Here is a 25147-nt window from a genome sequence, read left to right on the forward strand (position 1 = left end):
TATGGTTTTAAAGTATCACAAGAGCGTTTCGAGAGTAGCTGGCTAGCTCAGCCGCCGCAGCCTCTACAGAGAGGCTGCACAGAGTTCTGATGACGACACAGCTCTTTGTGATTGGTCGCCTCATGATGACAATGATCACATGGGTTTCATGTTTAATCCAACCTTCAGTTCAGTTTGAATAAACATTAAAAATGTATGTTTTTATAACAGGGAAAAACACGTTAAAATGCATAAATATGTTATATTGTGTTGTGTAATAAAAAAAATAAAAAGAAGCAAAACACCAAACTATATTGGTAATTTACTTCATACACGTAAAAAAAGGAAAGTTTACTTCATACGCATAAAAAAAAGGAAATACGGCGCACACGTCACGACGCCAAGCAGCAGGTGTCCGGCTTGACGGCTCCGTCTTCAGCTCCTCCCGCCACTGCAAGTGACAAACCTCGCTGATCGGTCTGCGCCGCGCAAGATGATCTCGAACACACCTATTGGCTTTCACCTTTAAGGCAATGCAACTAAATTTTAGATAGAAAGAATTGTGTGCTAAACAAAAAAGTAAGAGCAAACTATTTATTTAATTAAATGTATTTGTTTTCATATAATTCCAAAGCACTCAGTCACATTCAGTAATTGTTTACCAAAGCACTACTGTACATTTACAATGCCCCCAGTAAAACAACATCAACAATAAACTATTGTTGTTTATCATTAATTCGATACACTGTCAAAAATAAAGGTTTCCAGTAGTGATGCCATTTTCTACCACAATGAACCTTTTGTGTAGTGGGGAGGTTCAACAGATATTACAGATTCTTCATTAAACTGTACAACCTCCCTAAAAACCTTTATTCTTAGAAATGCATTGATGGCCATAACTGACAAATAAATACTAGTGCATCAAATTGCATAAACACATGAGGTAACATTATGCACCATTTACTGGGTTTGTTGTTACTAATTAGCATAAAACTGCAATGAAGACATTTTCTGAATATTCAAATCAACCCCAAATCAAACATCTTAAGTTTTTGTGCCACTCAAACCCTGTCATGCATGCACTTTTATCATCTATACAAAATCTTAACAACAGTGGTCTTTCTTTCAGCTTTAGTCTCATGAGCATCTGACAGAGACCACACAAACTTTGAACTTAAGCATCATAGTCATGTGTCTGTTTGCCTGAAGCACAAGATGTATATAAAGAAGTCTTAATGAATCAATGTTACAAAACGTCTCTCAGCAATCAAGATTTACCAGCTCACATTGTGTATATTGGAAAGACTCCACATTAGCGGCAGCTAAACGATGTGATTAAAGCTTGGACATCAAATCCCAAAAAATCAGTTTGTTTTTATGATTCCCAAAAGTCATCTGTGCCTGGTACCATGCAGTGAAACAAGATGATTAGCCCAACGTTGATACAATTAGACTAAGCTGTAGTTCATCATGTGGTAATCTTGCAGGACTTGACACTTAACTCTTCTCCGGTCGATTTCTTTCCAGTACCGCTCTTGGGGTGAATTCCAGTTTGTCCTTCAGGCTGATGACCTGTGTGCTGTCCCGACCCGTCAATTCTTCTAATTTCCTGTCCTCTCGTTGCTCTGCGATACCTCTTTCTTCTCTTGGAGCATTGGGAGTGCCTCTGATAAACCATTCAAGGTGGTACCCAACAGCTCCCACCACCAAGGCCACTGGGAAGGTCACATATGGCGCATATGAGCGCATGGCAGTCCAGATCACTGGCCACATGGTTGAAAACTCAGAAATACACCTGTAGATACGAAAAGTTCGCCATATGATTATTAAACAAACTGGTTGTGTACACGTTTAATCATCACTGTTACACTCAGGTCAAATTTAAGGCTTGAAAACACGTGTTGATGTGTGTTTTAAAGCAATCGATGTAACGAACATTTATTGTAAAATAAATGTTTTGATAATGTATAAAGCGTCTTTACAACAAAGTAAACATAACATCGTTTTAACATGTCTAACGTTAACCACGCGTGCTTATGAAACTTCATGAGATCATACAAGTTAACTGCTACAAGGGTACCAGAGTCAAAGCGCAAGGGGTGATCTAGCATTTTAAAAGCGCATTAGTACATAATAATTGTGAATCCAATTATCCGAAATTTCCACATGCTGACGATACAAGGCATATTAAATATTTACCGTATATATCTTTGAAATCTGTTTATAAAAACTCGTGACGTACCTCCAGGCGACTCCACTTCCTACCTCATTGCGTCACTCTACCTCATCAGCAATCTGATTGGTTATGTCTTAACGTCAGTATGACGTTAACACGTTGTCTAATGCTGCGTTCCAGGCAGGTTTCTAAACCCGTGAGTTACGACTTCAAAACCACGACTCACGACTCTATACCATAGCTGCCAACTCTCACGCATTCACCGTGAGACACCCGCAATTGACCCCATTCTCACGCTCTCACGCCACATATCCATTTTCTCACGCAGGCTCGTTCCCACCATTGACATTCCCATTGAGTTTAATAAAAGTCATGAAATAATTGCCTATACCTAATTGTACATACTGTAAAACGCCTAGCTATCTCTATCTGGCCTGCCTCAATCAACATAAACGCTCGTCAAAGTCAAAATGATGCGAAAGCCAATCAAATCAAAGAAGGTGGAGTTATTGTTTACAGATGCCGGAGCGCCAGCTACAAACTACAGAGCGAGTGCGCGGCTGCGCGATGGTGAAAGAGCAACGCACGATGTAAGTAGCTAAACCAGTGCTCGCAGTACTGACACTTTTATATTTTAGCGTACCTTCACTGTCTTTTGCGTGCCACCACTTCTCATGTTGCTGGTTCTTTGCTGCAAAGAGTCAAAGAGCATTTCACTTTATGTGGCGCTGCGCAGGAAGTTCGGCAGTGAGGACATCAGAGTACCGCGAGAGCAATTCGAAATGTTACAAAAGGGTCCGCCTTTACCTTTGCTCTCGCGTTACTCTGATGTCATAAGCCGATCAGTCAGCGCCGTACCAGTCGAACACACAAAGCGTCAAGGTCTGGATGAGAAGCAGAGACCTGCCCGGATTCCACGCACGCAGATACCCTCAGAAAACAGCAATTTTAATCAACCCGCGTGTGCATGTCTGTAATCAGTACAAGCCTGTGTGATGTTTGCTGTGACAGTTTTTAATAAAAATTGATATTTGACATCTATAAACAATAATATATACGAAATATAATTATATGGTCTTGACATGCACATTATCTGTTGCTTTAGTTTAATATAAATTGGTTTATTTGATTGTGACAGTCCCTCTATCACCAATCAATCACAAATCATCACTTTATGCTTCTCTTTCTAAGTGGATAAACTGAATCAAAGCTGCTGTTATCTGCAGTTATACATTTTACAGAGACCAGTAGTCTATTCATTAGATTTTAAGAACTTTTTTGGCACTTTTATAAGAAGGAAAGCATAATAGAAGTGTATGAAATAATAATAAAGACTGTAATTTCAGTCATTTAAACTCAGTAAAAGCTTTTATTTCAATTTAATTTGTAAAATATGATTAGATTTGTATAGTAATCAATTTTTACGCAGTTTTTCCAACTATTTTATACAGAAATAGCTAAAATCCACACTATTATCAATTGGTTAAGGACTTAAAAATTATTACCACAAACACCCCCCCCCCCCCCAAAAAAAAAAAAAAATCTCACTCCAATCTGAACTCAGAAGTTGGCAGCTCTGCTATACGTTCCAGGCAGCCTGTAACCCGTGTTTTTACAACCTTCTACCTGTGAAAGTGCACTGGAACGGCAGTTAAACTCGTGACTTCCCACCCGTGAACTCGTACTAGATCGATGTACTCCCAGTTCAGAGTCGTGAGTCGTGGTTTTGAAGTCGTGATTCATGGGTTACCGGTTGCCTGGAACGCAGCATAAAATAGCGTTCTTAAAGGAAACTGTCTAGTAGTGAGAGCAATGCTGACACCCAGCGTCCAATGCCGAAACTTACCATTACAAACCGACTGAAATTAGTGTATACGATTAAAGTATTACATCAGAGTACCGCGAGAGCGACTCAAGAACATTGCTTTTGAATAGCTCTCGCGGTACTTGATGTCATAAACCGACCAATCTGCGCAGCGTCGCACGAAGACGTACAAACAGTCTCAAGGAACAGTTGCCACTGATACTTCTGTACTAAACTTTAATATTTTGTTAAAACATTAGATAAATATCAGGACAATACATTGTAATCTGTCCAAAATCCAAAATGTTAATAAAAAAGAAAAGCTTGTTTTAAATGCTCTAGTACAGTTAAGTGGTAACCCTACTGAAAAATCCAGCTAAGACCAGCATAAGCTGGTAGCTGGTTTAAGCTGGTCCTCCTGGCCTGGCAAAGCTGGTGAGTCAGCTAGTCTCCCAGCTTATGCTGGTCTTAGCTGGATTTTTAGGGAAAGCATTGCGTTAGCAACAAAAAAGGTTATGGGTTCAAACCCAGGGAAATACATTCTGATAAAAAAATAACCTCTGTATTTTTTGCTTTATAAATTGCTTTGGATAAAAGTGTCTGCCATACATGTAATGTTAATGATATGCAATCCATTTAGGTAAAGATGCTGACATAAGTGTTTCTCCCATCAAACCAATAACAATGTTTTTAACATTATGCATAACCAGCTGTTTTATTAATCATATAAATAATTTAGGAAGTATACATATACAGTAGTTTTTCTGCATTTATAAACTATGTGTCCAGACAGGATGATTTGTCTCTACTGTTTTAAAAGAGTAATACAATTATTCTTTAAATAAAGATGGTGCTTAATTTAATAAATAAAACAAAAATATTGTTTTCTCCCTGCAAACTATTACCCAGATATTGCTCATTGACATTCACCCAGTCACTAAAGACATAATTGTACAATGAAAATTTTTATTTTAAAATAGAACAAAAAGTTTAAATGAAAACATACAAAATAGATAAATACATAAAAATCAAAAGTTACATATACTCTATTTCTGGTGATGTTACATTGGGGTGTTAAAGTGAGCTTAAATAAACTTGACCATATAGCCACAGCATTGTGAATAAAATTTATTTATATGCAAATATTTAAAAAGTTCAACTTCAACATTCCTGATTAAACCACCTGAAATAGTTGTATTAAGATTTGAAATAATGAATACCCAAATTTCCATCACATAATCTCATGAACTTGTAAACAGCACTCCTTGTATAGTTAATGGCAACTCATTCACATGTACAATAGGCATGTTTGGCATTAATGTAGTCTTTAAAACTATATTTATAAGCAGATAGGCAAAGCATATTACAGGTAGTATGTCACAGGGAGTTCTATATTTGGCTTGTCGACAATACTTGAAACATAGTGGCTTTGTAGCACAATATGGTAAAATAAAGGTAACCTGCAGTGAAAGGCACTGTAAAGGGTGTCAAGAGGCGAAAGTATCGTGCCACGTGTTTTCATCAACAAACCAAAGGTGTCTATAACCATTAGCCAAAACAGGTCTGAAACTTGTATGCAGTATACATTACATCAGTCTAGTAACGGCACCAGACAGGAAATCTTCGTAATTCATCCGCACGTTTCCCGTCATACCGGTGTCTTTTTCACGGAAAACTTGTGTAATGGTTTGAAGCTGGGTGCACACCTGAATAAAGCGGTCAAGCTGGATTCCATTCACACTACGTACGCTAAAACGATTCACCAGTCCCTGAATGAACTGAGGACTCAAATTGTAGCCCATCTGAGATAATGCTAAAAATGAGAAAAACAAGAATAAAAACTGTGAGATTACATTTTACATAAAAAACTAATCTAGTCAAGATGAAAATTTTACATTTAAGTTTTTTACTGAAATTATTACTAAATATTTTTTTTTTTGTTTAGCAACATTTGTGTGAAGAAAATAAGGTGAGGTTTTTCTATGCTTAACCTGAGGTTTTTCTATGCTTTTTAAACAAAGTCAAATACAAAGAAGAGATATTTGGGTATTTAATTTATGTTTGATGTGCTCCTATCTATTGAAGTCACCAAGGGTCCTTAAAGCCCCCATTTTCTCTCAATTTCTGTGGATATATTAGTATCTACATATTCACCATGTTGTCCTCCACCTATAATCATCCATGCACTTTCAGGCCTATTCACACTTGATGGCTACAACTATCACAGCAGCTGAAACATTGCTCTAGCAGTCATGAATAGCCTTCTCATACAAAATCAATACATTTCAAAAAAGTGACTGCGATTGTTGGGGTTATTTCAAAAGGCAATTTCTGTGGCAACTCAACAATGAAATTCCCCTTACAAATAGCGCACTTTCAGGCAGATTAGATAAGGGTTTTACAGCGAGAACAATGGGCCAGTAAGTGTCTCTTCCTATTTTCTACTGCTATTTCTTATTGGTATGATTTTGCCCAGTGGGTGAAGTAATCTCTTTGCAAAAGCCAATTTTAATAGCATGTATTTATTTATTTTTGGACCATATTCAGTTGACGAAGTTCTTGACAGTACTGATTTACAGTAGATATACACATTGGTCAAACCTTGATATACTTCAGGATAGTGATAGAATGCTAGACTACGCAAGTTTAAAGCTTAGTGTCTGTGACTGTTATCATTACAGCATTAACATGCAGATTTAATTTAACTAACTGCAAATGCGTACTCTTGGGTCCATTTTCTGATCTCTAACTCACTCACCCTGATGCATCTCATTGCTGCTAATTGAACCGGATCGGTCCCGGTCGAACTGTTGGAACATTGCCCTCCACTGCTGCAGAAATGTCCACATTGCTGAAAAACCCATTATGTCCACACGTCCGGTTCTGGTCTTGTCAAACATATCTGGAAATGAGGATTAAGCACTGAATACAGCACTGAAAAAAAACTATTTTTATACAAGGTACAGCGTTTTGAATGCTAACACTTACTGAGCATCATAATGCATGTTTCATCATTGAAAGAGGTGTTGTTTGAATTGATGAGGGCTACTTTCAGCTCTTTTAGGTTAATGTAGCCGCTACGATCCGTGTCCACAGTACAGAACCACTGGTAAGCCTCAGGGTTCACACCGGGAGGAATGTTACCTGCAATGTATTAAAAAATGTAGATGCAAATATATCTCCAACATACTCTGAGAGGCTGAACTGAAATAATCCTGTCAGTTTAAAGCACATCACTCAGTGGCATAGCGTCTGGGCATGCAGAAGTTGCACGTGCAAATGGGCCCGGGCCAACAGGGGGCCCGGCCCTGGGCTCGCCCCAGCATTTAATTAAACCATTTTTTTTTTCAATTTAAATTTGTATTTGTGGCCGCAATAAATATATTTTTGTATGCATATCATGTGTAGTGATTTATTATTTCTCCATAATGTCTTATTTCCCCGTTATTTCTTGTTTGCATTCTTTTTTTTTTTTTTTCACTCCGCAGCTGCCGTAGACTACTACGTAATCATTTTTTACATGCCGCATTGCCGCCCCCCCCCCAAAAAAGAAAACACATTGTGAGAGGTTACTATAGCGGCTATCTACATGAACATTAAGGATAGACAAATATAAACATAAAAGTGAGGCCTTAAAGAGAAAAGAGAAGGCGGAGAAGTTAGTCAAGTCAAAAACTACCCAAAACAATTAGTTTTTCTTTATTTAAATCTACCCTTTAAAGTAAAAAAGTTTGACTACCTTATTAAAAGTTTATGTTGTTAACAGACCTGCCCGCCACAGTTAACAGTGCCAACGGGCAAGGTTGGGGGGAGCTTTGGCTTAAGGGGCGCGTAATTTTTTTTGCATATGGGTCCGCGACTGACTTACTACGCCACTGACATCACTTAACTGTAATCAGGTCAAATTAGCACATTTAGGCATATTAAGAAATAAAACCATATAATAACTCCTTGAAGAACAATAGGGTCCTCACACCCCGGTGTGCTTGGGCCCTAAAAACCCGACTACACACTTCAATGATATTCCAAGTAACTGAATGAGAAAACAAGGCTTCATGCACATGCACGAATGTGTAAATACAGCAATGTCCCTGACATTGGAGTCAATGCTATGACAACTATTGTATATATAGTAAATATTGACAACACTGGCTAAACAAACAGATCTAATTTCATCACTTACAAAATGACAGCATGTCAGTCCGAAAGATCAGATTTGAAATCCAAACTGGGTGCAGTGCGACAAAGCTAAAGTCATCAGCGATGCATCACCTCTGTCCCATTAGAAAACAAGAATACACTGTGCTATTCAGTAAAACCCAGATTGACCCATCCCCAGGAAGGAATAAGCACTGTTCAGTTTGCAAATTTGACAGTCTTACCCACAGGACATTATTGCACACTCCCCAACATAAACGCATCCGGACACATACACTCGTACCCCTTCGCTCAGAATTATCACACTCATCACTCTAATTCTCCATGGGCACATCCCATACCAGATCAGGACAAGCTGCTACTGCCATCCTGCAGTGTATCGGCATCAGTCACTCAGTGAGGGACACGACACGGCTGCAGCACATAAGGATCAAGGACCTTGAGTGCAGCACAGTCATAAATTGCTATTTTTCGTATTTTATGCATAGCCCGTGGCCACCTCACGCCTGATGGAACGGCAGCAGCTCTCGCTGTCTCGGCTGCCAACCCTGATGCTCAAACATCATCTGTCAGACCGGCCTGGGGCGGCTGTCTACACTCCTGAGACTATGAGGAAAATATTCACCTGCCGGACCAATATCTTCCATGGGGAGTTTGCAGATCGGATTTAAGAAGCTGTGAAAAAATCTGATAAAAAGTGATACATATGCCAAACCACTGGCCTCCAGAAGAACATTAATCTTAGGTCGGATGGATTGATTTTAGCGTCACAATGTTTAAATTATTAATCAGGATCAAGTCATAATCGACAATCATTGAAGTATGTAGCCTGTTTTATAAACAAGGGAAAGGAGGATAAATGAATAAAATAGAATAGTATAGTACCAACTTAAGCGACATTTAAAATACATGAATTTACTACTAAAAAATTATCCTAGTTTTCTCACAAAACTTTTTACTTTTTATTTTTAAACATGTTTTAGTAGATCATAATAAGTCAATTTCATAAGGTAAACCCAGGCGCAGTTCATCATATTACCTATGGACCTCCTCCACCAAAACTGGTTTCAGTTATTTGGTTTGATATTTTCCATGTATTGCAATAGTATTTATAATGTAAAAATTCATTTTGGGGGCAAAATGTGCACTTATTTGCATATAAATACTTTATCAATATACTTATATGTGCTACCAACATAATACTTTGCCAAACTGAACAGAAAAATTATAGTTTCAAGTTTCAAACCTGCGGGAGGCTGTTGACCATAATGTCCTCCTTGAGGCTGCCCATAACCTCCGTAAGGGCCACCAGGAGCCTGCCCACCGTATGGTGCTCCGGGGGCACCTCCATAAGAGCCGTATGGACCTCCAGGTACAGGTCCTCCGCCATACTGTGATCCTTGAGGGGCACCTCTATAACCTTGACCACCGTACTGTCCACCAGCAGGACCACCTCCATAGGGTGCACCCGGAGGAGGGTGGTGCTGGGGGTTTCCACCTGGATATCCCTTTGGATAACAAAAAAGAAAAATACAACATTTAATCAAAAATCATCTTTACACGTCATTCAGTATTTTATTTTAGCCTTGGCTGACCTGTAACAAAAAGCAATTACAGCTTTCACCGAAACATTAAAGTTACTACAGTTGTTGTAAATTAAAATTATGGTAATATGATATTTACATTTATACATTTGGAAGATGCTTTTATCCAAACACTGCATTTAATCTACACATTATCTATACGTTAAATACATTTATACATTACGTTACACATTAAAATACATTAAATCTATACATTAAAATTACGAAATTCTAACGCATGACCGTGGCGTTGCTAACTCAATGCAGTAACGTACTCAATGAGATGCAAAAACACTTTAATACACATCACTATCACTAACGATAAATGAATAAGTAATTAACTTACGCAAGATTTACGTTAGCTTTATGTAAAAGGCATCTTGCACTGTTTGAAAGTGATCCCATATAATACATAAAAAATGCAACAAACTAATCATGATCACAACAAAGCAGCATTTACACTCGAAATGCATATGATCAACAAACATACATGTGTTATAACTCACATCTTATGTACTAATGTACGTTAGCTACGCGGCTAACCGACTAGCCTAAATCATAGCAGTTTCTAAAAAGTTCACACATTCGGAATGATCGGAACGTACACATCATACCCCTGTACATCACACCGTATACCAAATACACCAGAATCAGAAACAGTCAAACACAGAGATATATATACAGATAAAGATTAAGTAAATAAACCCGGAAGAGTCACTTTACCTGCCCGTATTGATAACTCATTCCGCACAGAATCTGAGAGCAAACGGAACGATTTGCTTGTATTTAATAAGTCCCGCCTTCAACAGCTGATTGGTTCATTTTAACGTCTGTCACAGGCGCACCCTTATCTTTATAATCTGATTGGTTAAAGTAATGGAAAATCGCGTACCTCAGAAACTATGAGTCACATTAGAAACTGTGTAAAAATAATTTTGTAGTATTGCCGTAGTACGGTAATGTTATATAAAACTATATATAATATATAAATATATAATACATATAATATGACTTTATTTATATGTGTGGTTGTCATAATAACAGCGTGACTGTTACAACATATGAATCATTTATTTAATTTAAACCACTATTATGAGATGTGATTTTATCTAGTATTAAGTGTTATTTCTTTTAAAAAAATATTTAAATACATTTTAATACACATTAATATTTTTAGGTTAAACCATTTTTTATTTGTTATAATGTAAACATTGTTTATATATAGTGCAAACATAAATACATACAGGGTATACGTTGTGCAAATCATATACATCAAATAGATACTATAGAGAGTATAATATATAACACTTTTCAATGTGAGCTCTGTCCATGTTTGAATAGTATCTGTTTGTTATTGTACAATCTGAGTGTGAACACAGTCATTTATTAGGTCATGACAGGATGTTTACTGATGTCTGCTCCAATCACGTTGTTCTCCAAGAGGCTTTATTTTCTCTAAACTAAAGGACTTCCATGTAGGCTACTCTTACATTTCTGGCATAAACATGTTTAAAATCATATTATTTGTTAAAAAATTTCAGTATTTTTATTATTTACAGAAATAATTCTCAAAAACATTCCTTGGTGTGCATATACAGTGTGGAAACCAGTGTTGGGGATAGTTACTTTTAAAATTATACCACGGGTCTGTTGAATGCTGTATTTTGATTGGCTGAGAAATGTTCCGTGGGTATGCATTAAATTCTGATAACTCCGCTTCGGCTAAGCTTTGGCCTGTCATCTCTGTTTCTGACTCAAACTATTCCCGCTCGGGCGCACATGCATATTGTTCAGTAAATTATTATTTTTTTAAAAATATTTAATTAAACTAAAAAGTAACTTGCACTACTTTTTAACTCAATTATTAATGTGTGTATTTATAAAGTAATGCGTTTCTTTACTTGTTACTTCAGAAAAGTAATATTATTACGTAATGTACGTTACTTGTAATGCGTTACCCCCAACACTGGTGGAAACTTTGCTCATGGTCTTAAGTGTCTTTTGCCTGTTTTTCATGTTTGGTATGACCACATTTAGGCCAGTTCTGATGTCTTGATATCCTGTGCAGAGGCCTTTGCCTTTTCAATATTACTGAGGTTTTGTGTGGATGAGGCTGTTGGGTCTATCCTCCTATATGATGTTTTGGAATATTTGGCCTCACTTATTTGATGCTGTTTGAGCAAGAACTTGTGAACTTTTTTGACAATCAGGTAGATCATCTCACAAATACACATGAAGATGCACACAGCAGAGGAGACCACCATAAAAATGGTGAAGATTTTCTTTTCTGTAGGACGGGTTATGTAGCAATCGACTACATTTGGACAAGGTTCCTGACTGCATTTGAACATCCTTGGCATATCGAAACCATAAATTACATACAAAATGTAGAGGAAGCCTGAATCAAAGCCTGCTTTGAACACCAGACTGAGTATGTAGGTATACCACAGTCCTCCACGCTTCCTCCCTGGGTTCACGTACAGGTGTTCATCTTTGTGGAGTGTAGTAAATTGCTGATCCTTCATTTCACGATACTTGACATGAGCCACGACCATTAGAGATGGACACGTGATGAAAATCAATTGAAGAGACCATAAGCGGATATGAGAGATGGGGAAATATTGGTCAAAGCAGACGTTGGTACAGCCCGGCTGGGCCGTGTTGCAGACAAAGTCTTTGGTTTCATCGCCCCACGCTGACTGAACGGCCACCACAAACACCATGACTCTGAATGTGAAGACCACTGATAGCCAGACACGACCAAACACCGTGGAGTATTTGCTAACTCCACCCAACAGGGCCTGAAGGTACATCCAGTTCATCTCTGCTACCAATAATATGGGAGTTCCAGAGTTCCTGTCCTAAAAAAGTAAACACGTAACACATTGACTGTAAATATTGAATCTATTTAACCAGTTTTCTTTTTTTGGGGGGGGGGTGATATTCTGTTTAACCCTTAAATGCATAAATGCTTCACCAATCATTATTACATATATCAGCCAAAAAGAGATATGTATCAAAGGGTTAAATATTAATATTGTAAAAACTGCGTATTTCTTATAGTCTTGGGCATTTAAGTAATTGAGATAATCATTCGGCCATTTCACAACAGAACAAAGGAATGGCACCTAGCTTCTAAAGAATTCCAAATTTCCATGCTTCAAACAAACACAAAATACTTTTGGTTTCTTCATTACTCATACCAAGAAGCTTCTTCGTAAGGCTGCATGGGAACTGATGTTTAGCTTTTTAAGGAATACGTTTGTCATCAGCTTATAAAAAAATTGAAATACTGTTTATTCAACATTATTTCATTCTTTATATTAAAGATAACTCATTTTGTAATTGCACCCAAATATTTCATATCAACAAAATCAACGGAAAATTTTCCAAAAGCAAGCATGAACATATTCCTTTATGCTTTATTTTATTATTATTAATTGTTCCCTTGTTTGCATTTAGCATTTCTAGTGCATCTACCATTAAATGTGTCCTGTAAATGTTATGTTCAAAACAACCTCAACCCAGATGAACTAAATGACATGAAATTAGACATTAAAATAGTTTACATAGTTTGAATTTCCATAACTTTCTTACGGGAAACAATGACTCCCTCAGTTGCCCGGAGCCTTAAATTAAAAACTCAAGTTTCATTTTCTCTTAACACAGTGCTTGTTGATGTAAAACAGTGTCATGTGTGTACAGTATATACATTACATTTACATTTAATATATATTTCAGAATTATTCATTATTTAGAATGACTTACTACTTAAGTGTTATAATGTATAGCTCCACTTACTGTATGTGGTTACCGGTCGTGGCCAACAAATCACGAGCATTAACTTTAAAAAGTTACCTGCTGGCAAAAAGAAATTTTACCTATAATGCATGATGAAAGGTTAAAATGATTTCTAATTTTACAACATCGCAAGTCAGCCACTTTAGTCAAAAACAAATAAAACAAATAAAAGTCCACCTACCTTACAGTCTCCTGAATGGTACTGTATGAAGACTTCAGTGTTAACTAATCAAACAGAAAAACTGTTTTTGTTTTGGTTGACAATCCAGACTGACTTGATTGGTGGAAGGGCCGTGTCCTATCAGATATACGCTACGGGGCGTAAAAACAGAACCTTTAAATCAAAAGAAATGAAAGCGTGTTCAGATCTATTTGAATCATATTTGTTTTCTGATCATCAGGTTTCATTTTTGAATAAAGTACAATACAAATTGTTTATTTAACATCATAAAGTTTATAAAGTTTTCTCAATCTTAGTTTAAAAAGCAAATTGAGATAACATTTTTTAGTTATATGTTTGTAGCCACATTGCACCTGCTGAGTCCTTCATAAGAAAAAAGAACATTTGGTTTGAATAAAAAAAGAGAGTATTATATTAAAGAAATCAAATTTTTTTTTTTTTTTTGCTTTTTGGTTTATCTTCCTTTATATACTTAATAAAAAACAGTTTCACGTAAAAGCTGTATAGCAAAAAGTGAAAAAAAAATCAAAGCAGTAGAAAACAAAGGAGTCAAAATGAAAGTATCTATATGACACCTGGTAGACCTATATTTAGAAATCAGACATATGCAGTATGACCAAAAACAACATTCCACCAAAAGGTGGATCACTATTGTCATTGTGTTTGACAAGGAGCACACTCAATATCATAAGTGGACCTAATAGAAATGGACATAGAAAGAGAAAAGAGAAACAGATAGAAAAGGGACAATAAAGTGAAAAGAACATGCCATAAAATAATTTTGTAGCCTATCTATTTACAAAAGACACGATCACAGTGTTTCTTATGGTGCAGTGGGCTATGCTTGATTTTTTTCTTATTTATATGTCATGGTTTCAGCGACAACGCATGTGTGCAGTGGCTAAATATTTGTCATGTTGCTTCTGCGAAGCTCTCTGTGCGTAATTGGATGCAACTCTTACCTCCGTGCTGTCAAAAGGCGTTTGTTTACAACAAGCTCTGGCTGTCAGACTGTCTTTTTATCCCTCTGTGAAATTTTGTATGCAGATATAAAGCAATTTTGTGTTTATACATATATATGTCATATGCAGAACATGTATTTGTAAGCACTTTCACAAATATGACATATTGCATGTCTCTTTAGATTTTTTTAATGAGCTTGGATTAGACTCCTATTTTGGTCTCTAAAATATAGTCTTTTTTTATAACACAAGGCAGATTTCCATAAGCCAGGGTTCCCAAACTTGGGTTCGCAAAGGAATTGCAAGGGATTCATAATTTGGTGAAAAAATAATCAATTGTAATTAAATTATAAAGGGGCGGTTTCCCGAAAATGGTTTAGTTTAAAACTAGGCCTTAGTTATTTTATGACATTAGTTTTTATAAACAAATCTCACAAAAAACTATACTGGTGTGCATCTTGAGGCAAAACAATGGTTCGGATATGTTAAAATATGTCAGTGCAAGGTGTTTAGAAATTAAAGCAGCTCAAACATGCATTTTAAGCCCTGTCCAGGAAACCACCCCAAAACTGAATAAATAACTTTAAAATAAAAAATCTAAATAAAACAGTTACTAGCCAATTATTTTATGTGTTTAATCTGAATGTCATGTGACAATTACAAAACACTACAATATATCAGAAAACTGAGAACTCATGAAAAATGGAAAGCTTTATCAATAAAAGAAAATTACCAGATGAAGGACCAATAACAGGTAACAATAACCATAACTACATTAAAATACTACAGATATAATCTTTAAAACAGATTTTTTTTTTAAGGTAAACATGCAAATGGCTATTTAATTATTGAAATATTTACTTACAAATTTCTAATTAGGCAAGGGTAAAAATATTTTAGGTCAAATGGGGTGTGCTTACAAAAATGTTTGAAAACCCCTGCCATATAGGCAGTCACAAAATCATTGTATTTTAGGTTAGCTTACATTCTTTAGATTGTATTCTGAAAACAGAGCAGGTTCTGTCATGACTATTTATGAATCATATTTATGATCATGAAACAACAGTCAAGAAAGTTATCAAACAATGGAAAAAGGCAAACAACATAGGATATATGATCCTGCTTGTAAAATCCAGGCTAAAGTGTCATAATCTAATAATAAGATTATGACACTTTAGCCTGGATTTTTACAAGTATTTCAAGCAATGATTTCTTCAATGATTTCAATATTTGACTCATTCAATAAAGACTTTAGCACAAAAGATTATCTTATTGTTCTTTTGTGGAACAAAAAATATTTGTTTTTGTGATGTTTAGTTAGTTTTATCTTAACAGCAGGATTAGAATGCAGAAAGGCATGTGATCACAAGGATATATTATTCAACTAACATTCCACTAGAGTGGGCTGTAGCTCCACTATCACGCATCAGCATTTCTGAGAAACCAGCAGGTTACTGCAAAATTCAACCTAATGTTGAAACAGGAACCACAGTTACATATTTCATTTGTGATATTTTTAATTAATCTAGGCGTAGGCTAAATTTTACTAACCCTAACATTCTTTACTGCTTAGTGTTTCTTGAGAATCTCTGATGCAACCATATGCATTATGCTTGCAGCTAAACTGTCATTGCCATTGTTTATTGTTGTATTAGTAAAGAAAAGTGTAAGTTTCCCGGAAATTTGTCAGAAGTACAATTAAACAAGATTTTTTAGCAATGGGAGCACAACTTTGAGATCATGAGATCAAGATGATCAAAAACAATTCACTATATAGGGTAATAAGGAAGATATCTTCATGCAAGCCACCCTGGTGTGAAGAGAAATCTGATAAACAGGCTATGAGAGAGACAGTTTGTTTACATGCACAGTCCTACTTCAATTATGCTTAATGAACTGATACTGTGTAAGGTCATGTAAACGTGTAAAACTGTTTTCTGTTTCCAGGGAAAGATCATAAATGGCAAAAGCAAAATATGATCGGAACTGCCCATTATTCGGATTCTACATGATATATAAACGCCTTAACTGGCTTTCTCGCAGTTTTGTTTATGTGCGCATGTTTCTGCATGTGAAAGATAAATGTCACAAGCAAGCGTAAAGTAATGCATAAAAGTCTACAGTACATGGAGTTGATATAGAAACTGCACAATTTAAAAACCCATGCTAAAGGTTCTGTAGACATACAACAGTGTTGATTTTGACATATTTCTCAACAGCTTTTTGAATGACAAGGTGGACTGTCATTCCATTGCCTGTGAGAAACAAATCTCCAAATCCTGTGTAATGCAGTTGTCTACAACACCGGTTTATTGATTTACATGTAAACTCATGAAAACAGGTTTCTATAATAAGCAAATTTTTGATAGACGCTTTTGTAGACGCTAGCAGTCAAAGTTGTGCTTTTGTGATCCGGCGGACGGTTGGGGTTCTATCAACTGGGGAAAGAAAGGAGAGCCATCACAAAGCATCTTGGTCAGACTTCAGGTGAATGTGAATGTGTCCTGCTAAGGCACTTGTCATACCTGGCAACCCAAAATGCCAACTGTAAACCAGAGCTACTCTTGAACTGCTATGACAACAGAGAAATGTCTCTGCTGGCCAATTGTGACAGATCTGTGGCTCACTTTTTCAGAACAGAGGTCTATGAGAGTTTATGTTTGACTAAAGAAGAAACATTAAGATCCAATCTGTGCGCCAGTCAGAGTTTTGTTGCAGATGCTTTTAATACTGGATGTTTTAATCTACTGTGAAATGTTACAATTTAAATTATTCTGGAAGTATTCTGGGATGTTCATAAAATATTTTTATAGTGTTTAAAGATTTTTTCAAACCTAATCTCTATTAATTTCTTGCAAGTAATTATTTTGGAAATACTTAATATACAGTGCAGAATCTGGCATCCCTTTGTTTTATAAATATTGTCAGTTTTAGGTTTGCTATTTGTGTTTGGTTTTTGTAGACGTAATATTTCTTAAGATAAAACATAAGTGTGTTTAATTATTCTAAAACAAGCACATTAATAATTGCACAGGGAAATATGTTTGGTCTTCTTTGGGCATTTTGGTTTGTGGAATTTTAATTGTGTTTTTTATGCATTTTAGCAATATATTGTAGCCTTATTACTGCATTTTCCAACAAGAAATGCAAATCTAGTTCCACTTGAAGACTTTTAATTCTAATAGTTATTTTTTATTTGACCATTTTACTACATGTTTAATAAATAATGATCTTTAATATTTCCTGCAATCTAAAATCATAAGGTCGAGAAAGTGCAGTATTTCTAAAACAAGAAAGGCTATTATCTCAAGTGAGCTCTTATGACCATCTAAATTTGCATAAAAGTTGAAGTTTATTTCAAATACAAGACTTGCATTTGAAGGTGTTATATTAGGCTTTTGCCTTGTAATTTGATGTGTAAACTATCGTTTTTATACCTTCTCTTTTCAGCCAGCAAATTTGAGTCCAGACTTGTAATTGTTATGGCAATCAGAGCGACACGGTCAGCCAAGTCAGCTGATTAGAGAACTTCAGTATGTCTGCATCCCTCAGCTGTCAAAGTAAAGACACAGACAGACAGTGATGTGTGTGGGTTTGTGAGAACATAAACATCTATGTTTGCTCTATTGAAATCAGCACAAGAGTGCATTGATGAATACATGAACTGAAAAAACACTCTCAAAAATAAATGTGCTAAAAGGTTTATTTTGCAGTGATGCCATAGAAGAAAAATATTTGGTTACCTAAAAAACCTTTTAGTCAAAGCTTCCTAAAAAAACTATTCCTTGTTTATCTTTTTATAGTCTTCTTTATTAAAACATAAAGCCAGGCAAAGAACCATTTAGAAACCTTTATTTTTAAAGTCCCCATGAAATCAAAACTAATCATTCTTATTTTTTAGTAGAATATTGTAGTTTATTATAAACAATTCATCCATGTCGATCAATACTATTCATTATTTTAAATTAATGTGTCTCATAATGTCATGATTCACAAGGCAGAGAACCCAGATGCAGACGTTTTCACACTTTAATAATAAAAAAAAAAGTTCAAAGAGGGGGCAAAACAACTGACAGAACTCACACGACAGGAAACATCACATGGGACCAGTGTTGGGGGTAATGCATTACAAGTTCTATGCGTGCACACCTAAGCGGGAACAGTTTAAGTGAGAAACAAAAATGGCAGGTCAGAGCTTGACATTTTTGCGATGGAAATATGCAATTTCGACTGTCTGCTTAATATCTACTAACACTTTATTGTGATGATATCTCAACAGACATTCAACTGTCTATAAGTATCTTTGCAGGTGCATGTCAACTTATTCCACTAACCCAAACCTCTTCCCTAACCCCAACCCTTACAGTCTACTAATACACTAATGACACTTAGTTGACGTATAGTTGCAAATTATTAAAAGTTAGTTGACATGTTGCAAAGTTATTTATAGTTAGTAGAATGTCTAAAGTGGACTATCAAAATTATTTAAAAGCCAGTTGCGCTGGCGCTATATCTAATCCCTATTTAGATGACAGACTTTGTAAACTGAAAAACTAAGCGGAGGAAGAAGATCCCCATATTAAGATTAATGTTAAATAATTGTGTTGTTTTTTACTTGTATTGAAATTGTTATTTTTTTATTTAAACCTTTAAAGCCCATTTTCTTTTAGTCATGGAAGTAAAAATAGCAGGCTTTTAATTGCTGTAAATGTATGGCTATCCAATATCATCAAAAATAATTTACAAGTATGTAAGGAAAGGTTTCTACTCTAAAAATACTTTATTTGTAACAAACAGAAGTATTTACAAATGGCTCTCCGCACGTTTCAGCACTCGGACAGCGGTATGTTTTTTTTTCAAAGCATTACTTAAAAATGTTTCTCATCTCACCATATCCACAGGTACAGAGTCATCATATACAATGAATCCGTGGGGCAGCATTTAAAACACATTTAAAACAGATGCATTTGTTTAAAGCAAAGCAGCTCTTTACGCCTTCTAAAGTCTGATTTATGTCCAAGAGACTCAATAATAATCTTTTACATTTGAATGCTTTAATTTTCATATAAGCTTTTTTGTGCTGCTGCGCATCCATAAGCAAACCCGCGTTGTTGTCTCGTTTATTTGGGCATATTACTAATGCGCTCTTTGAATAACAAAAAACATACGTAGTCTATTTTAGTTGCCTCAAAATAGCAACGCGCCAACAATGCGCCAGGTTGAAACTAGCAAAAGACACTTGCGTCAGGTGTATGATAGAGCCCCATATGTCTAATTTCGCGAGAATCACCCATTCATGTCAACACTGTATTGATCATTGCTGATTAGTCGTGGGACAACTTGCTATTTTTTAATTAAAGGTATAGCGGAAGATTTTCCCGAATTATTTAAAAGAACCGCCCCTCGATATTTTTTATAAAATGCTCCCGAGAGGGAACGCCTGTTAAACGCGTGCACGAGACAGAGAGAGAGCATGCAGGAGCTCAGTTCTTCTCTTCGCTCGGTTTACAAGTTTCTGTCGGCATGTTTACCGTGTCTGTGCGGTTCGTGACTTGTGCCAGGGCTAGCATCGCAAATCATAGCTTACATTAACTTTTACTAGCAGTGATTTTAAATGGATTTCTCCAAATAGCATGACAAAATGTACCTTTCCAGTAGAAACTTCGCGTGGGAAGCCCAACCTGTCCTTTTAGCTCACGCCAGCATGTGAAATAGTCTCCCATAAACATTCTGGTCTTGTTTCTTTATTTATAGTCCTTTCTCTTCTTGTCATACAATTCGTAGACACTTTTTCTCTTGCGACCCTCAGACATTTTGAAAAAAACACAGTGAGAACGCGACCTTCAATGAATGGTTGAAACCGTAGCACAACACACATACACTTGAAAGTGCGCATGTGCAGAAAGCGAACGTAGAGGCGAGCATGTACGACGGTTATATGTCAACATATAATCAGAATGATTGACATCTGGGATGACCAATAACAGTGGTGATCCACCCGGAAAACGAAAATCTTCCGCTATACCTTTAATGCAGTTAAAATTGTTAAATGTGTCATATGTGAGGAGTCAGTGAACAGTCTGTATTGAGGTTAACGTCTTTAAGTATATTTTGAACACATTTCTTTTGTCTTTACCAGATTACTCTGTAACCCTGAAAAAAAATATGGTGTGAATTTGTAGTAAAATGTTTCGCAAATGAGTTCTTCTTTCTGACCTGTTTTTATCTGACCTACTGTACACTGTATATTTTTTTTAAACCAGGGTTAGGTCAAAAAGGGACAAACCCAGTAGCTGGGTTAAATTAACCCTTAAAATGTTTGAAACAACCCAGCATAGGTTAACTTACAACTTGGGTTCATCCCTTTTTGACCCAGTGTTGTGTTGAAAATAACTTTTTTACATTGTACATGAATTTTGATGCATTACAGAAATGTGCAAATGGACTGTCTGCCTGCAGAATTATCCTCCTTAAGGGTTTATGATTTGCTACGTGAATCCCAAGGCAAGACAAGTTCAGACCTGCAACATGTTAAGTAGAATCTCAAGTAATGAAAAACTCCAAGGTGATCAATATGAAGTGCAAAGTCAAAGAGTTCTGCTTCTGATCCACTAATCCATGCTGGGATTTTGCAAGTTGTTATTAAATCAAGTGGGTAAAACATGAGGACCTTGTAAAGAAAATTAGCCTCATGTTCAAGAAAAAATTATTACCGTGCTTTAGGACATCTCAAAATGTCTGAAAAAAAAAGGATAAAAAAGTAAAAACTGTAGTACTCCAGAGATATCATAAACCATAACACCATTCATTATTCACCGTAAAACATGCCAATTAATTCAGAACTGGTTAACTACACCGTCTCTATTTATGTGATGTGATGTCTAGTTACTGTATTTCTTCTCTAAGAGCTGTTTTTGACCCGCTCAGGGTTCCCATCATGCTCTATTTGCATTAGCAGATGATTCACAGACTTGAAACATCACAAGGGTGATTACAAAGTCCAGGGAAGGACACGAAAGTGTTTTGTCTCTGTTCTCGACTTTATGCCAGCATGCAATCAATGACAGGCCAGCAACAATTGAGTTACAATCATTCTGTGTTTTCCGGAATGGCTTTGATGCGGCGCGGTCTTAAGCACTCTTTGATAGGACAGCGAAGGGAATTGAATTAGCCTTACATTGAGAAGCAGAATGGCACCTTAGAGCTTTCCCATTCAATAAACTGCTCTCATTTACTTGCTCTGCCTTCTGGTTATCACTCTTGTGTTTTAACCGGCCATTTTATTTCACCTTGTGAGTTCACTGCTGCAGTCTTTGTACGGAAAGGGAATAGCAGGGTGTAGAATATACAGTAGATGGTTACACAATGAGCCCCAGACTAGTTTATCATCACTTATTAGGTGAAAGTCATCATAATTTCAATCAGTTTCTCCGGGCGCCATATCTCTCGCTTTGCAAAGTAAAGGTGCCATCCGTGCTATTAAATGGCCAAAATCACATTGTGTTGGATTTACTGCAATACATCACGCCTTGATACAACTATCAACTAGGTCAATTTTGAACTGGTGGGGTCTGGTGTATTGAATGAACAGTGAAAGAAGAAATGAGCATGATAATTCAGACAGTCATGGCCCACTAAGCAAGATTTATGTGCAGTACGATCTCATATTTGGCCCACCTTGTGAATGCATAAATAATTTCACATATTGAAAGTCACCTTGTCGATATAGCAGTATGTCGGAGAAACCCTGTTTACATCACTCTGGGCGTGTAATGATACAATGGATTGATGAATCAGAGTTTGTAACAAAACTTTTATTTACAAACTTTATTTATATAGATTGTTTTGAAGCTGAAAAAGTGACACACACAGACATTCACATACTGTATATAAATATGAAAAATGCCAAAAGTAAATCCAAGAAAACAAGCATCATGTGACAACAATATACAAATATAGGTAAGTCATGCCACTAGGCGCCCATGTTTACAGCACTTCCAGGCAGATATTTTAGTCATGCAAGACTATCAAGTCCTATCTACCAGACAGATAAAATCACAATTTAACAAAATATTTCTGGCCAACAATTAAACCTGACATCAACTGTACCATAACTTTTGTTTCTTATGTTTAAATTGTGTTAAAATCGCCTTTGTGATGTCATTTGCATGCGCACAGGTTGGCAAGCCCCTCCCTTAGAGAATCCTCAGTCTTTACCGGTGGATGATTGGTCCTTTTAACTATAAAGCGGCACCATACAGTATAAGGTGGCGTTGCAATGTCCCCTATTCATATAATAGCAGTGCTTAATCTTGTTATATCCAATATATTTGGTTTTATGAATTGTAGAGTCAACACACAGTGATATTTCTTAATGTAACAATATTTATTCGCACAATGATCACAATATGAATCACTGGTGTATTATGAAGTTAACTTTGTGGGACAGACATGCTGCGTTGCAGAGGCTGGTCAGGGTTTGGGAAAGACATCAAGGTCCAGTGGAAGTAATGAAGATCAATAGGAGTTAGAGAAGAAAGAGGCTGTGATCCAGGAACTGTCTCACAGTCTCAGTCCAAGATGTTATTGATCCCACCTGCACTGGCAGCATCAGATAAAAGGATGTTCTGGCTTCAACCACCAGGATTATATGAAAATGCAGAAAAAAGCCACTAACCCACAATCACAGCATCTTCTTATTCTGATCCATAAACACCCAAAGAAAAGCCAAAGATAATAGTTCACACTTTTTAGAGTTTTGGTAAAGATTTGTATTATTTCTCAAAATGATTTGATTCACATATTGTCTTTAAGCGAGTAATTCTCCCAAATATAAATATCCTCTGATAAAATGCTACACTCACCCTTATGCCATCCCAGACGTATATGACTTATTTTCTTTGTGTTTAACTGACAAAATTAAGTCATAAACATTTGTAACGGCATGGGGTGAGTACATTATATGAGATGTTTCATATTTGGGTGAATCTTTCATTTAAAATAGAAGGTGGTGCATAATTTTGGCTTTAACAGCAACCAATCATTACATTATTTACATTTATTAATTTAGCAATAGGTCTGCACGGCACATTACCCTACACTTCTACAGATTTCAAAGTTCTTTAAACAGGATTAATTAATCGACAAACCTTCCTTTGGTGCTATGGGTTGGTCTTTTTAGAGACCTCTTGTTCTTTTATTTTACAGTGAACACTTAGGACCTGCTGATTGTTGATCTCGCTCCTGAGGTTTCCAGCCACGGATGAGTGCAGCTTGTCCTAATAGCCTAAAACACTGCTTACCATGCAGATTGATTAGTTGAGACAGAAGCCTGCAGTCTGCATCCGGAGGCGCCTTTCTTATTGCTGGAGGTGGAAGTAGTATACTTCTTAAAGAGTCATAGACTTAGGTTGCTTGCAGCATGGGTTGGGAGCCATGAAATATCACTCTTCTGTCCAAAACATTCAATTTCTTAAAGAAGTTGATGTAACACACTTTTACAACCCAGTTTTGGGTCCTTCCGAGTCTTCAAAAGAGATGAGGTCAAAGTTATGACTTCAAGAATGTATAAAGGACTTGTTGTCAACCGATTAATTAGCTCTAATGTTTTTCACTTATAGTCATATGTAGATGTTTTAATGAGCTTTCTCGCATTTCAGCTGGAGGAGAAATCATAAAATAAAACATTTCGTTTGATGTTAGCACCCGTGCCACTTGGGTTTTTCAGTAGCCATGGGCTTAACCTGCTAAATAAATTATACTGGACGAAGTTACTTCAAAGCAACTAATTGGTTACATTTTTACACTTTGTAGAATGAACTAATATTGATATTAAGTTTGGTTTGCTTTATTTGCTTTTTACTCAATTCATCCTTGTTATACACTATAAAAAGTGAAAGTTGGATTAACTTAAAACCTGTTAAGCGCCGCCGTCCCGAATACGGGACACTTGTTGATGTAAATTTTAATCTATCACTACAAACTATATATCGTTGGAAAGGTCTAAGCCTCTAGAATAGACATTTTAACAGTGTTTTATAAAATGAATTATGTAGGGAGAGTAATTAATTTATTTATGAAAAAACATTTTGTCGCTGTTGATGTCTATTTTGCCGATTTTGAGATTTTTCGACAGATTGAATGTCCAGGATCATTTTCGTATACAGTATGCTTCACTTATCTAAATGTCCAATGAAAAGTTGTGAAATCATGTCATCTGATTTTCATGTATATCCATTTGGTGTCAAAGCTGTCAATCACGCCGCTTATCTCCCGCCCTGTGGAAGCATCTCGCCGGTCTCGTGAAGTTTCATCGAAGCTCAGCACTGGATAGCCGAATAAACATAGCCTGGTGAGACAATGACTTTCCTTCATCGAGGTAAACATTTTCCCTCTGACGCCAGACGTACGTCTAGGATTGACAAAATTACGGTAGGACTGTGCAAACAAAGTATCTGTCTAGAATTACCATGTCAGTGTATTGATTCATTGTCCCTTCATAGT

At 36.3% G+C, this 25147-nt stretch overlaps 3 protein-coding genes across 6 annotated transcripts in view; all 3 read right to left on the minus strand.

The window, feature by feature from the left end:
• Positions 1-559: 559 nt before the first annotated feature.
• On the minus strand, positions 560-2353 carry smim12 (small integral membrane protein 12). 2 transcript variants are annotated; one of them, XM_065292377.1, is made up of 2 exons: positions 2222-2353; positions 560-1774 (listed from the first exon to the last, which is right to left on the minus strand). In XM_065292377.1, exon 2 carries the CDS (start codon positions 1750-1752, stop codon positions 1477-1479), a length of 276 nt encoding a protein of 91 aa, XP_065148449.1. In that variant the 5' UTR covers positions 1753-1774; positions 2222-2353; the 3' UTR covers positions 560-1476. The 2 variants fall into 2 exon arrangements, with proteins under 2 accessions (XP_065148449.1, XP_065148458.1); XM_065292386.1 differs by having other exon boundaries at positions 2179-2288.
• A 2552-nt stretch (positions 2354-4905) lies between these two features.
• On the minus strand, positions 4906-10501 carry pef1 (penta-EF-hand domain containing 1). Its single transcript, XM_065292394.1, has 5 exons — positions 10424-10501; positions 9364-9625; positions 6948-7103; positions 6718-6861; positions 4906-5772 (listed from the first exon to the last, which is right to left on the minus strand). Exons 1-5 carry the CDS (start codon positions 10442-10444, stop codon positions 5546-5548), a joined length of 810 nt encoding a protein of 269 aa, XP_065148466.1. The 5' UTR covers positions 10445-10501; the 3' UTR covers positions 4906-5545.
• A 405-nt stretch (positions 10502-10906) lies between these two features.
• gjb9b (gap junction protein beta 9b) overlaps positions 10907-25147 on the minus strand; it is a 97133-nt gene continuing 82892 nt past the window's right edge. Inside the window, exons 1-3 of one of the 3 annotated variants that reach the window (XM_065292406.2) lie at positions 13683-13771; positions 13502-13558; positions 10907-12561 (exon numbers count right to left, since the gene is read on the minus strand). In XM_065292406.2, coding sequence (XP_065148478.1) covers positions 11734-12522 — 789 coding nt within the window. In that variant the 5' untranslated portion in view covers positions 12523-12561; positions 13502-13558; positions 13683-13771 and the 3' untranslated portion in view covers positions 10907-11733. Of the gene's footprint in view, positions 12562-13501; positions 13562-13682; positions 13772-25147 lie in introns of those variants that run through there. The other 2 variants (XM_065292419.2, XM_065292412.2) reach the window with 2 other exon arrangements.

Source organism: Paramisgurnus dabryanus, chromosome 19 (genome assembly GCF_030506205.2).
Source record: "Paramisgurnus dabryanus chromosome 19, PD_genome_1.1, whole genome shotgun sequence".
Lineage (NCBI taxonomy): Eukaryota > Metazoa > Chordata > Actinopteri > Cypriniformes > Cobitidae > Paramisgurnus > Paramisgurnus dabryanus.